Source organism: Zonotrichia albicollis, chromosome 14 (assembly GCF_047830755.1).
Source record: "Zonotrichia albicollis isolate bZonAlb1 chromosome 14, bZonAlb1.hap1, whole genome shotgun sequence".
NCBI lineage: Eukaryota > Metazoa > Chordata > Aves > Passeriformes > Passerellidae > Zonotrichia > Zonotrichia albicollis.
In genome coordinates this window covers 4,715,870-4,729,161 of record NC_133832.1, presented here as the reverse complement: position 1 = coordinate 4,729,161, position 13,292 = coordinate 4,715,870, and the positions used below count along the sequence as shown (strand labels likewise).

General features: G+C 49.2%; 1 protein-coding gene across 2 annotated transcripts in view; it reads left to right on the top strand.

Annotated features, from left to right (window-relative positions):
• The window catches only part of LOC102060432 (gamma-aminobutyric acid receptor subunit beta-4), an 88,530-nt gene that overhangs the window by 45,261 nt on the left and 29,977 nt on the right, over positions 1 to 13,292 (top strand). For both annotated transcript variants that reach the window (XM_005484558.3, XM_005484557.4), the window contains exon 4: positions 7,908 to 8,128. In XM_005484558.3, coding sequence (XP_005484615.1) covers positions 7,908 to 8,128 — 221 coding nt within the window. The remainder of the gene's footprint in view (positions 1 to 7,907; positions 8,129 to 13,292) is intronic.

Genomic DNA, 13,292 nt, shown 5'->3' with positions numbered 1-13,292 from the left:
TTCTGAGAGTGTTTGTGGTTATTTGTGCTCTGATGAGTAACCCTGAAGCGTCTAAAAGGAGGTGGGACACTGAGCCTGAGAGCACAAGGTTGTGGTTGTTTACCAGCTTAATACATGCACTACAGAGAGTTGGAAAAGAGAAAACCTGACTTGTACCTGTTTAAAGTGATGTGCAAACAGTGAAGGACTCACAGCCACAAGACTGCAGAGGCCAAAGGTTGAATATTTGAGAAATAAGATAAGCTCTCATAAGAGAAACTGAGTGTCTTCAATTAAGAAGGTACCAGCTCAGACTGAGGAGATCCCTAAGTCCAAATAGCTGCAGAATTAAGTATCACAACTAAGATCCTTTTTAATTTCTATTCCCCCCTGCCATTCTCTTTGCTGTCACTGAAGACAGGCTATGACTGTGTAAAGACTTTTGGTCTGGCACAATACACCTGTGTCTCCAAACCCAGCACAAGCACATTTGTAAGAACTGCACTTGTGTTCAGAGCATGTTTGTGTCCTGCAAACTGACACAGGAGAAGAGGGGCTCCTCGATTTTGTATCCCTCCTGTCACTGCAGTGACAGAAAGGGACACTGTGGTGTCCCTTAACTGCTCCTGCCCGCCCCTTGCTGTTCTTTGATCCGTGGACAAGGAGGTTCAGGTTCCCATAAGGGCCTTGGTGGTTTGGGCACATCCCTGCACACCATTAAACAGCCATGGCTGGCCCACCAGCAGCTGTTCTGTGTCCTCACTGAGTTATGGTGGCTTCAGATGATATCTGCTACCTCCATCCTCAGCCTCCTGCTGCCTCCCAGGGTGTTACTGCTCCAGCAGCACCCAGCCTGTGCTGCCCATGGCAGGAGTGGATCCTCTCCTGCTTTAGTCCCTTCCCCTGGTTCACAATCATCTCACTGCCTTGTTTCCCCCAAACTGTGCCTTCTTCTGCACAAACATGTTTATTATCTGGCATCTTAGCCTGGGACACTTCTCCAGGAGGCAGCTTTGATGTTGTCTGACAGTGGGTTCATTTCTGCTCCTGGGCTGCACAGAGCCAGCACCACAGGGAGGGGTCCAGGGCCAGGCCAGGTTTGCTTCCCAAAGAGCATTTTACTCCCAAAAGGGGCTCTGTGAGGTGGAGGGGGAGAAGCAGCTTATAGGATAGATGTTAATAGAGGTGTTTGGAAAATGAGCCAGTGGAAATTCATTCTTGAATTCATACCAATGAAGTGCCAGCTTATTTCCCTTCTTGCTGTGACTCAGCTGCTGTTCCCTCAGACTTCTCTGCCCTGTCCTCTGAGAGTCTGGGGAATCCCTGTGCATGCTTGGCTGAGTTTGTTGCCTCTGGGGTTCTGCAGGAAACACCTTCCTCCATTCATGCCCCTGCCGTGTCAGCACTCCAGCCTCTCACGATGTGCACCATCTTTGGTTTGGGGGCTCAGCTGAGCTTCAGGACAGGCTGTAATTATCAATATCCTTTCATCTGGAGATGGATTTTAGCATTCCTGTCCTCAGCAGCTGCTAGGACACCCCATCATCCCAACACATGGGGCCCCCAGGTAATCTCCTCTCCCTTCTGCAGTATTTTTGTGTCCCTTTAGGTGAGCTCTGCTCACAGGGGAGCACCTCTGCACCATGAGTGTCTGCCAGCTCTCACCTCTGCCTTGTGTGCCTCACAGAGCAGGAAGGAAGAGAAAAAACCCTTTGGAAAGGCTTTGGAACCCTTCAGAGTGGGGGTATCAGGGGCTGGCACTGGCAGCTGGCACAGAGCTGCCCAGCAGAGCCAGGCATGTGCAGGGATCCCTCAGGGACTGTAGGGTGTCGGGGTTAGCATGGTGGGGACAGACGGAGACGAGAGATCTCTGCAGCCAGGGCTGGAACTTGGGGCTTATTGCAAAGGGCCTGGGTGCAGGGCCCTGCTGGGAGCTGCCAAACACAGCTCAGAGCAGGCCCGAGAGAAGAGAAGGGGAGAGAGAATGAGAGGGGGAGAGAGTAAAAGGGTAAGAGAGTAAAAGGGGTAAGAGCTAAGAGCATAGAAAGGAAGAGCTAAGACAGCAAAGTTCCCTTTACAATACAATAAATCATCTTCTGTGCTGAATATTCTGATTCTCACTAACCAATCTAGTACAAGATACAAATCCTACAGCATTTCCATACAGCCTATAAGAATCACTACATTATCATACTGTGTTACACTTTAAACCCTAAAAACTCCACTTTGGGCCCCTTCTGCCAAGCTGGCAGGGTCTGCTGGGACCCTTGGAGCTGTTTGCAAGCAAAGGGTATTGTTTCACCTTCAGTCCTGCCACACCATTGTTTTCCAGTTGTTCAGTAACTGAGGTATCTCAAAGCTTGCTTTCATTCCAATCTCGCTTATAGGTTCCATATTCTCAAAATCTTTTGCCAGACAATCATATTTATAAGGCTTTCCTGTTTCATCTTCCCCAACAAGGGACAGGCAGGCTCAGCAGCTCCCCAGCTTCCCAGCAGCTCAAGTGCCATCTGAGCTGCTGGAGGGGAGCTGTGGTGCCCAGAGCTGCCCACACACAGCTGGGACAGGAGGGCAGCTCAGGGATGCTGATGCTGCTGCAGGGGCTTGAAGTTTTTTACAGAAAGGGGATAAAGTTCTGGAATGGCTGCCCAGGGAGGTGGTGCAGTCCCCATCCCTGGGTGTGTTTAACAAAGCCTGGATGTGGCACTGGGTGCCCGGGTTTGGTTGAGCTGTTGGGGCTGGGGTGGACTCAATGATTATGAAGATCTCTTCCAACCTGGTGATTCTGTGAATCCTGTGAAAGTCCTGGGTACCAGACCTTGGGGACAAACCAAGGGATCTGGCCACTGCTGGGCTGGCAGAGAGGAAGGAGAGGCTTCTTTTGAAGCACACAAGCCCTTTTAGCAAAGAGGCACCTGCGTTTTAGGTCAGTGAGCCTCAGCAGGGCTGAAAGAGCTTTCCCCTGGCCAGAGCTGTTGATTCTGGCATTTCAGCTCCCACAGTGGATGCTGGGCAGGGCAGGGCAGCCTGACATGGCCAGCTCAGCTCTGGTAGCAAAGCCCAGCTGGGCAGAGTTTGCAGGTATCTTTGCAAAGCTTGCTTTTCCTTGGGATGGGAAAAGGGAGAACAAGGGGAGGCGTGCAATTTCTGGTCATATCCACCCTTCAAAAGCTCCCTTTGTCCTGTCCCAGCCTTTGTTTTTAAAAAAATTAATTCCAGGGTCATGGTGAACACTTTCCAAAGTGAAGTTTCTGGTGAGGAGTGATATCTCCCTACTTCCAGCCTCATTTCTCCTCCCCCAGCAGGCACCAGATGAAGCAGGAGCTTGCACAGGATGGCCTGGCACATCCTGCCTTCTATCTCAGTGCAGATCACCTTGGCAGGGCGAGCTGGGAGCTCGCCACAAAGCTCTGCCATCCTTGCCCCAGCTGTGATGGCCATGGCCAGGCTCTGGCCCTGCCTGAGCATTTCATGGTCCTCCACAAAGACCAGTGAGATCCATCATTAGGAAGCATTTTTGTTGCTGCTGGAGCTGCACTGGTGCAGGGTGGAGAAGGTCTAGGCTACCGGTTTAGAGGCAAGGGAAAAGTCAGATTTTCCTGCACCTCTCTCATTTAGAGACAAGGGATAAGTCATATTTTCCTGCGCCTCTCATTTAGAGACAAGGGATAAGTCAGATTTTCCTGCACCTCTCTCAGTTAGAGACAAGGGGAAAGTCAGATTTTCCTGCACCTCTCGTTTGCTCCTCCAGCAGCACCAGGAGAGCTCTGCTTGCTGGGTGTGTATGCAGAGGCAAAACCCCTCCCTTAGCCCTGCACAGGCAGCAGGGACATCCAGCTGTGCCGTCCCACCAAGGTGCCTCAGTCTGAGGTGGAAGGAAGAGCTGGAGGGGTGTGAGAGCTCCAGGTGTGTTTAATTCAGAGTTCTTCACCAAACCTGGTAAATTGGCCAACTGCTGCCAGCTGGTGACTCTGGGAAAGCCAGCTGGTGTCATATCTGTGGCATCAGCAGGCTGGTGAGTGTCATGGATTAGTGGGAGGTTTGGGAAAGCCTCATATTAGCCCAGTGACAGATAAAACCCCACAACAAAGGCCTTGTCATGCAAGGCTTGGAGGGAAATCAGGCTCATTACTTGATTCCTGAACCTATGAACCCCTGCATGCCTTGGCTCCATCTGGCCATTCTGCTGCTGCAGAGCAGTGTCACCCTTGTGTGCCTCTGGAAGAAGGCTGTGATTAAGGTCCCAGCAGCTCTGGAGCCTGGCCAGGGTGTGATGTTAGGGTGGCACATGGCTACTCCATAACTGCCTGGCCAGGAAATGGGATATGAAGGGGAAGGCAAGCTCACTGCTTCTCTACTGGGTTCTGCCCCTCTCACCTGCTGGAGGGACCCTGCCAGTGCTGCCTCCAGCCCCAGCTGTGCCTGCCCTGTCCCTCATCCCCATGGCTTGGTTCTGTCCCTGCCATGTACTGACAGTGCCCTTCATCCCTCTTAGGAGGGCTGACCACTGTGGGGTGGGCACCTGCCCTGCTCTTCCTTCTGCCCAGGAATCCTGCCTGCTGTTCAGCAATGTGATGAGAGCAGCAGAACAAGAAGTGGAACACAGGAATCAGCAGAGAGAGAGGCTGAGGGAAACCTGAGGCCCTGCCATGAGCCGTGGTTATCAAGTTCTCACCTCCACAATGCTGCCCAGAGAAATCTGTTGTGCCAAGGAACCCAGCAAGGCCAGAGAGCAGAGCTCAGCCCTGGGCTGGGCTGGCTGCTCTTCCCCAGGAAGATCTCTGCACATGAAGAACATCCTCTAGCTGATAGCTGGGGTGTAGCTTTTCTGTCAGCACCCCTCTGAGCCTGTTCCATCAGCCCTGGGAACACAGAGGATGTGTTTTAGAAGGTGCATTGTTCACTTTGCAAGCAGCTTGCCCTTTTTGTCTTCTGGAGATCAGTGCCACCTCTTGCCTGCTGCTGCTTGAAGGCAGTGACAGCAGGGTGGCCTGGTTAGGGGTGAGGTGTTGCAGGGCTCTGTCAAGGATTAGGGAAATGCAGGTCAGTGAAGGAGCTTGCCAAGATGTGTGGGTGGAGTTCTCAAAGGGGGGAATGGAGAGGATGGGGGGAATGGAGAGGATGCCTCTGTAGCCGAGTGTCCCACAGGCAGGGGATGAGTCTGTTACCAACAGGAGTCAGAAGATTCAGGAATTTGGATGCTCTGCTCTCTGTGCTCTCACTGTCCCAAGCATGCCCCAAGCACGCTGGTAGAAATTCTGGGGACAATATCTTCCTTTACAGGGTCCTGACCAAAATGAGAATATTTGTGCTTCAGAGAGATGGACTGTGAGCCTTCTGATGCAGGAGTTTACAGTCCTTTAAAAAGCAGAGCAAAACAGCTCCTTGGCCAGCAAGCTGTCACTGCATCTTTGTTCTTCTCAAGACAGCCCAGAAGGTGACAGATATAGCTCTGTATCGGGTGTGCTCCACAGATTTACACAGTGACCTTTCGGTGTGCATGTGGGTCTGGATTTCTGAATCATAGTTAGATACCCAAAAGCTGGCATTATCCATGATGTGGGATTATTTGAGCTTGTTTTCAGAGGTGTTAATCAAACCTGGCTTTGAATGAAGGCTGTGGGAGAAGACAGGCAGGCAGATGCCTCAGTGCTCAGCCCAGATGTTGGTGCATGAGCAAGATCCTCACCAGCTCGTCACACAGAGCTGGGATTTGCAGAGCAGAAAGGCTCATCCTGCAAATTCATGTGGTCAAGGGGATTCCTGTGGCACTGCAGGGACTGCTTGAGAAGAGACAATGTGTCTGTGGTCCCACCTGTTCTAGATCATTTGCAAAAATACTTTTAATATGGGTCTCTTTGAGCTAAGTCTCATAAGCTCTTGGAGATCTATTTCATACCCAAGATAGCTCAGCTACCTTAGAAGGCTTAAAATCAACAGGATGGCTTCTGTGGTAATGTTAAAACCAAAAAGGTTTTAATAAAAGGCAAAATAACAAAACTCTTTGCAGAGAAAAACCGAGCCAGGTGCAAAGGTCTTTGCCCCTAGTGAAACACCTCACAAAAGTGATTAGTTTATTTGTTCTCTTCTTTTTCTAGTAAATTGCTTAGGCAAGACTTTTTACCTTCTGTGCAATTAGCTATCCTTAAATTTGAGATGAAGTCTCCTAAGTCATATGAGATGTCTCTTCACCTAATTGAGAAGAGAAACTTCTAGACTTAATTCCTTTTTAAGGGAACAAAAGATGGTTTTATCACTCTGTCAACAAGAAGCACATTTCTATAGCTTTTTATTTAAGGACTTGGGGAAAAATCTCTGACTTCTGTAAGGTCACTGTCAACAGGACTTGTGCCCACTCCCCAATCAATCCATAGCTTTTAATGCCATCTGGTTTGCCCCAAAAATCTTATCTCCCAGCCTATTTAAGACCTGTTGTGAGAATGTTTCCTGAGAATGTTTCCTGTTGTTGGTGTGTACAGGACTCTTTCCTGTACTGCCTGTTTACCTGGGAAGAAGAAAATGTTCTATTATGTGGCACCACACTGAGCCTCTGAACAGGCTGACCAAGGCCTCTGGATGTGCCCAGCAATGGGTTTGGTTTCTGTGCCTCTGAACAGGCTAATCCAAGGCCTCTGGATGTGTCCTGGATGTGCCCAGAGATGGGTTTGGTTTCTGCAGAGCAGCAGCCACCAACAGCTCACACTCCCTTCTATAAAATTCTTGTGTTAGCAACAGTTTTGTGTCAGCTTTTCTCTGTTGGACAGGAGGGGAGCAGGAGGTTTGTATGGCATTGTGCTGGCTGGGGATGGTTGGGAATCACAGAATTATTTAGGCTGGAAAAGACTTCTAAGACTGAGTTCCACCTGTGACTGAGTGACCCCAGCCTTGTCAGCTAGACCATGGCCCTGAGTGCCACATCCAGTTGTTCCTTGGACACCTCCAGGGATGGGGACTGCACCACCTCCCTAGGCACTCCATTCTGATGTTTAACAACCCTTTCCATGAAGAGCTTCCTCCTGCTGTCCAAATTTATGGGGAATTTTTCAGGGAACTGCCCCTTTACCAGTGGATCATGCTCCACTGATGACAGATTTCCTCCCCGTATGTCTCTTCCTGAGAACCACCACGAGCTCCCAGCTCAGCTCCCATTGTGAGGCAAGTGCTCAGAGCTGGTCACAGCTGGCCTGGCCTGATCTTCAAACTTTGGCCTCAAGGTGAGGTTCTCCCTGTGCCCTTTGGAACAGCCTCAGCTTCTGCTGAAACCAAAATTGGCTTTTACCAACTAACAAGCAGTGCCTGGACATGGGTGGATTTCATTTATGTGACCTTTGTGTGAGGGAAGTGGGGAATAACCCTGGAAGCCTTTGCTGGGTAACCACTGTTGGCTAAAATTTATTCCCCATAAATTTGAGCACCCTTTGGTGCTCCTGTAGCCTGAGTGGTGCAGACACTGCTGCAAGCTGGGACAGCAGGAGTGGGATGCAGTTTTGCTTGATTGGAAACTTAAATGGCAAGGACAGGGGAAACAGGGGACAGAACATAATCGTGTTTTGTCCCCTGCAAAACATGGGCTTGCTCCCATTTTCACAGAACGAATCGTAGCACACACCCCTCCAAAAAAAGAGAAAAAGAAAGAGAAAAAACAAAACAAAACAAAACAAGCCCAAAAAAACAAAACTAAAAAATGCAACCTAAAACAAACCAAAACAAAAAAAAACCAAAAACAAACAAAAAACTCCAAAAAACAAACCAAACTAAACCAAAAAAAGCCCCCAAAAAAACTCAAAACAAAACCCTTAAAAAAAAACTTTTGGAGGTGTGGACCCACACATTTGGGTGCTGAGGAACTGGGGGAGGTGTTGGCAGTGGTTGGTGAGGGGCTGGAGCTGCAGTGCCCCCAGGCTAACGTGTGCCCATTTCTCTGGCAGGATTACACCATCACCATGTACTTCCAGCAGAGCTGGCGGGACAAACGCCTGGCCTACAACGACCTTCCTCTCAACCTGACCCTGGACAACAGGGTGGCTGACCAGCTGTGGCTGCCTGACACCTACTTCCTGAATGACAAGAAGTCCTTTCTGCACGGGGTGACGGTGAAGAACCGCATGATCCGGCTCCACCCCGATGGCACCGTCCTCTACGGCCTCAGGTGAGTGACAGCGTTTGCTGGAATGGTTCCTGTCTGTTGGGAAGGATGGAGGTTTGACAAGAAAGTCTCACAGATATGTGTGCTTGGCAGAAAGATTTTTGAATGTAGAACCTTGTCCTGGTTTGGGGCAAATTTGGGAGAAAACCTTCAAAGGGGGTCCCTCCAGAAAGCAAACCCACATGGTTCCCCCAGTCAGTTCAGGAAGGATTCCTCAGAGAGAAGTGGAAAGAACCTGTTTATTTAACAGGCACAGCACCCCCAAGCACACAAAATGATCAATGTTGGATGACACCACTCTTTCACTGCTCTGAAAAAGATGACGAATTCAGAAAGTCTCTCTGAGGGGTGGTTGCTCTGTTCTCAGTCCCTCCAGCACTGGGGATGGCTGCTGCCCAGAGTAGGCCCTGCTAGGCCACAGGGCACAAACTCTCGGTGTTCCCAGGTCCCAGTCCGAAGCAGGTTCGAGTAGGTCCAAAAAAAGGGAAAGGAAAAATAGTCTAGGGAAAATTTGGACTGCTTAGCTAAACTAACTAATGAGCAGAAGCAAAAAGCAGGAGCAAAGCAGAAGCAAGAGCAAGAACAAAGCAAAAAGCCAGGCAAAAAGCAGAAGCAGGACCCATGTACTGCCCCATCTCTGTGTCACACCAGCTGTGGGGGAGCAGGCTGATAAGAAACCAAAACAAAACTTTCACTCTTCAGAGCCAGTCTTGAAGGCACAGAACATAAACAGAACACAGGAATGGGGATACAAACATGATAACGTCACCCTAGGACAAACCTGAAGAAGGAATAGAGATGGAAGCAAGTTTCCATATAGAAGAAAATAACTGTTGAGCCAGTCTTACTGGATAACCAAGGGTATGTTAGTTAGAAGGGATTTTTATGACTTAGAGCAAAGGATAAACCCACCCCAAACAAGATGTTTTTACCAAGTAGAAATCACAGGTAAACAAGATTGCCCATGTTGCAGGTAGAAAAAAGGTCTCAGAATTTTCCACTGCACGAAAACTGAAAAACAACTTCTAGCTTAAACTGTAATGTACTAACTTTTAGTGATTGGAGAACAGTAACATGAATATGGTAATGATGGTAGTTATGATAGGCTGTAGGTAAAAGTTAAGGTACAGATTGGTTCTTCTGTATTGAGATGCTCAGCAAAGAAAATTATATAATGCAATGTAATTAAAACCAAAGGGTCTCCAGGCCTGCCTGCAGCTGGAGCTGACAGCTGTGGGCATAGCTCTGTCACCCACAGCCCCAGACTGCTATAACTCTTGGATGGAATAAACTGCATTTTGAAGAGCTGCCTGAGTCCCACATCCCTCATTCAGGCTCTTACTCCTGTCAAAAACCACACCTCATTTGAACTTCTCTTGTCTCTAAAAATATTCTGGCAAGGCAAGGGCCCAAAAGATACTCCAGTGCTACGCAGTTTTGTGTCTCTGTTCTATCTCCAAGCTGGAAATGGCTGTTTCTTTCAGGCCTCCAACATTTCCTGTGCTGCTATAGATGGATGTTGGAGAGGGGAATAGTCTGCTCTGGGCGTTTCAGGTCACTGTCATTCATGTTGCATAACACTTCCATTTGAAATACTCATTTTCAGTTGCTTATAATTTTCTGCAAGTTTGGGCTATGGAGATGAGCCTTTGTTACTGTGGTATCCAGGACTAAATGTCTGTAGCCTTTTAGTCAAACCACTTAAGTCAATTTTTGTGTTCAAGATGGGTTTGTGTAAGGTTAAGGAAAACATCTGTTTATTAGAACAATTCTGAGGAATGAGGCTTGAAAATTGATATCTGGTAGGAGAATGGTCCTCAGTGAGGAGATGTTTTGTGGCATCTGGAACATAGGCAAGTCCAAGGCCTTTGAAATTGCTGTGCTTGTGTGAAGTGCAGGGAGAAAAGGTTGCTCTTACTCTTTTATCTGGGTATGTGAAGGGGCAGGGTATGTAACAAAGTTGAATGGAGAAGCAGAGGGCAAAAAGGTAAATTTGCAGCTGCAGGGTGCTCTAGCTGAAATCTGGGAAATTGTTTTTCCAACCCTGTATTTGTTTGCTTTAGTCTCAGAGTTTGGGGGTTTTTTTGTTTGGGTTTTTTGATGTTGTTGGGTTTATTTGGTGAGGGTTTTTTATTTTTATCATTCTTTTTTTCCCTTTTCAATTACCAAAATTCACAACTGTCTCTTTTGACCTGCCTCCACAAATATTTGTGATAGCATCTGGGCTTTTATCCCAGAGATGGAGGCAAGGGGGAGAAAAGACCTTTGCCCTTCAGAGAGGGTACACCCACCCTTCCATTCACAGTATCAGGTGTTGTGCTCTGTTGTGTTCTGTGGCAAAGTGTGACTTTAGGATTATTTTACTCTTCTCTGAGTGGCAGGGTTGTTTTGAGGAGGGTAGGGCATGGCAAAGCAGGAGGCTGCTCAGAACATCATCCTGCCAGAGGTGGTTGTGCCCTGTACTCTCCCTGCAGCAGAGTCCAGGGAAGCCAAAGGATCAGCAGCACTGCTGGTGCTGAGGGACACCCTGGGCTCCCTGGGGTCATATCTGGGCTGGTTTTGCCTTTTATTAATGGAAGCCGCCTGCTCCAGGCCCAGAGACAGCAAAAGGTGGGACAAGCCTGGCTCTGTGACCTGTCCCTGCTGTGTCTCTCCCTCCCCAGGACAGGCACGTCATCTCTCCCCATTGCCAGTGATGTTGTTTGGCTGAACCTGTCACAGAGCCCCAAGCTGCCTTTGCTGACCCACCAGAGAGACTGCAGCAGTCCCACAGCTGCTCCCCCAGATCTCCTCATTGTATCCCAACAGCAGTGAAGGGCAGGCAGGAAGATATTTTGACTTGGAAGCAGGTAGGAGTATAAATTCAGGAAGGAGGGGGCAAAGAATGCAGCTGAGCTCAGGCTGCTCTTTGCTGCTGATCAGCCCACCTGAGCACAGAGCTGCCTCCCCCAGGCTGGTGGGCAATCTCTGCACACACCTGCACAGCACAAGTACAAGTGCTGCTGTATTTTTATCAGCTGCTATTTAGCTTGAAGAACAAGCAGTGTGAACCCAGGCAGTGCAAGTCCTTGGAGGGTTTGCACTCGAGCTGGGCCACAGTGCCAGCTCCTCATGCACTGTCCCTTCCCTTCCCTTCCCTTCCCTTCCCTTCCCTTCCCTTCCCTTCCCTTCCCTTCCCTTCCCTTCCCTTCCCTTCCCTTCCCTTCCCTTCCCTTCCCTTCCCTTCCCTTCCCTTCCCTTCCCTTCCCCCTGGAATGACCTGTGCAAATGGGAGAGAAGAGGAAAATTGCACCCAGGCCAAATGAAAGAAAATGACAGCTGTTTGTCTGCTATTTCCAGGCCTCAGTAAGAGCTGCCTGTGTTGGTTTAACTTTTGGCTGGTTTTCCTGGAAGCTGCTCCCTTGCCCCTGGAGAAAATGACAATTGCAGAAGTGAAGCTCTGAGCAATGGCAGCTCCTGCTCCCCAGCTGTACCTCAGGTCAGGGTGGCTTGCTGGAAGCACTGGGGGTACAAGCCAGGTGCCCTGAATGCTTGAAGTCCCTCTAGCTTTGCTCACAGTGGTAAGAAAAGGATTTCTTTAGGGCTGCTTTCTATGCTGACTCCTGGACCTGCAATTTTGCTGAAAACAGGAGTGCTAGGTCCAGTTTTTTCCAGGTGCAAATAATGGTGATCCTACTCAAAAATACACAGCAGGTGTAAGCAAGCAAGCAAACAGTCCCTGAATATTCACCTGAGCCCCTCTCCTCTCTGTAAATGTGCAGCCAGGCTTGCCCTGCCAACAGGCAGAGAGGGGCAGGTGCACCCAGTGCTCTGAATCCTTTCTCTTGTCCTGCATTTTGTGGAGGAATTGATGAAATGGAGTCACCCTGATGGCAGAGGGCCAGAGGAGGCAATACCTGCCTCTTTTCCTTTGTTTGCCAGTTTGCCCCTGAGCAGATCCCACATCTCCTGCTCCTCTCCTTCCTCGCCAGCCGCTTCCCCCTCCTCTGAGCTGATCCTGTAGCAAAGTGACTCAATCATGCTATTTGTGGCACAACAGTCATTTTTTTCCAGCAGGCTCTGATGTCAGAGAGCAGGGAAGGATGACATCCTGGCAGGCCCCTGCCTTCAGCAAGTGTTCCAGGGACCAGCAGGACCAGGCTCAATCCCTGGACCAGACCCCAGGGTCCCAGTGAAGGCACACCCAAGTCATGAGGAGCTCCTGACCACTGTGAGAACAAGAGCAGGCTCCAGATAACTTGTTTGCACGAGTAAATGAAGCCCTGTAACCCATTGTGAGAGCTGGGTGTCAGAAAAGCATATTCTTCTTGGTTTTGGTGGAATTAGCAAATTAAAGGTTGAAGGAATTGCAATCCAGCTCCATCTCAGGGAAGCATTCCATACAAAAGCTTACTCCAAAATTAATTCCCACCAGGCTCACATTAATAGCTGGTTGCCAGGTCTCCAACAAAAGGAATGAATAAACAGCAGCAGTGATGCTGGGATGCAGGACTGGTGTTTCCTACTCCCTTCCCCAAGCAGTTGCCAGATGGCACAAACCCCAGAAAGCCAGAGAGCCCTGAGCCAGCCCAGAGGGCAGCCCCAGCTCTGCAGGCACGGTGGGATGGGAGGATGCAGGAGGATGCAGGAGGTGTGACCTGGCACTGGCATGGGAGGATGCAGGAGGATGCAGGAGGTGTTACCTGGCACTCACCTGGCCCCTGAGCACCTTGCTGGAGTGAGAAGTGCCTGTGGAGCACAGGAGGGTGTTCACCCACAGTGTGAAACTGGGGAGTGCTAAAATAATGTGGAAATCTTGCAACAGCAAGGGAGGCCTGAGCGTGTTACTCACAAAGACAAAGCTGCTGGGTGGTGGAGGGAGGTGGATAAAACAGTGAGGAAAATTTGTATAGCACTGGCTGAATTTCATATGCTTTTCTACCTAATGGCTGTTGGTTTTTGTTTTTGTTTTGTTTTTTTTTTAACAAAAATTAGCGAGAAATTTTTTCATTTAAGAAAAACCATGTCAGTGCATGTTGATGTTTCACTTAGGTCAATATTTCCCTCACTCTTACAAGCTGCTTTACAACCACCATTGATGTTTGAGTAACAGAATTACCAAGGCTTCCTCTGGACCTCCAGACACTGTCTGGAGCCCTGCCCCAATATTCAATAAGCTTTACTTTAT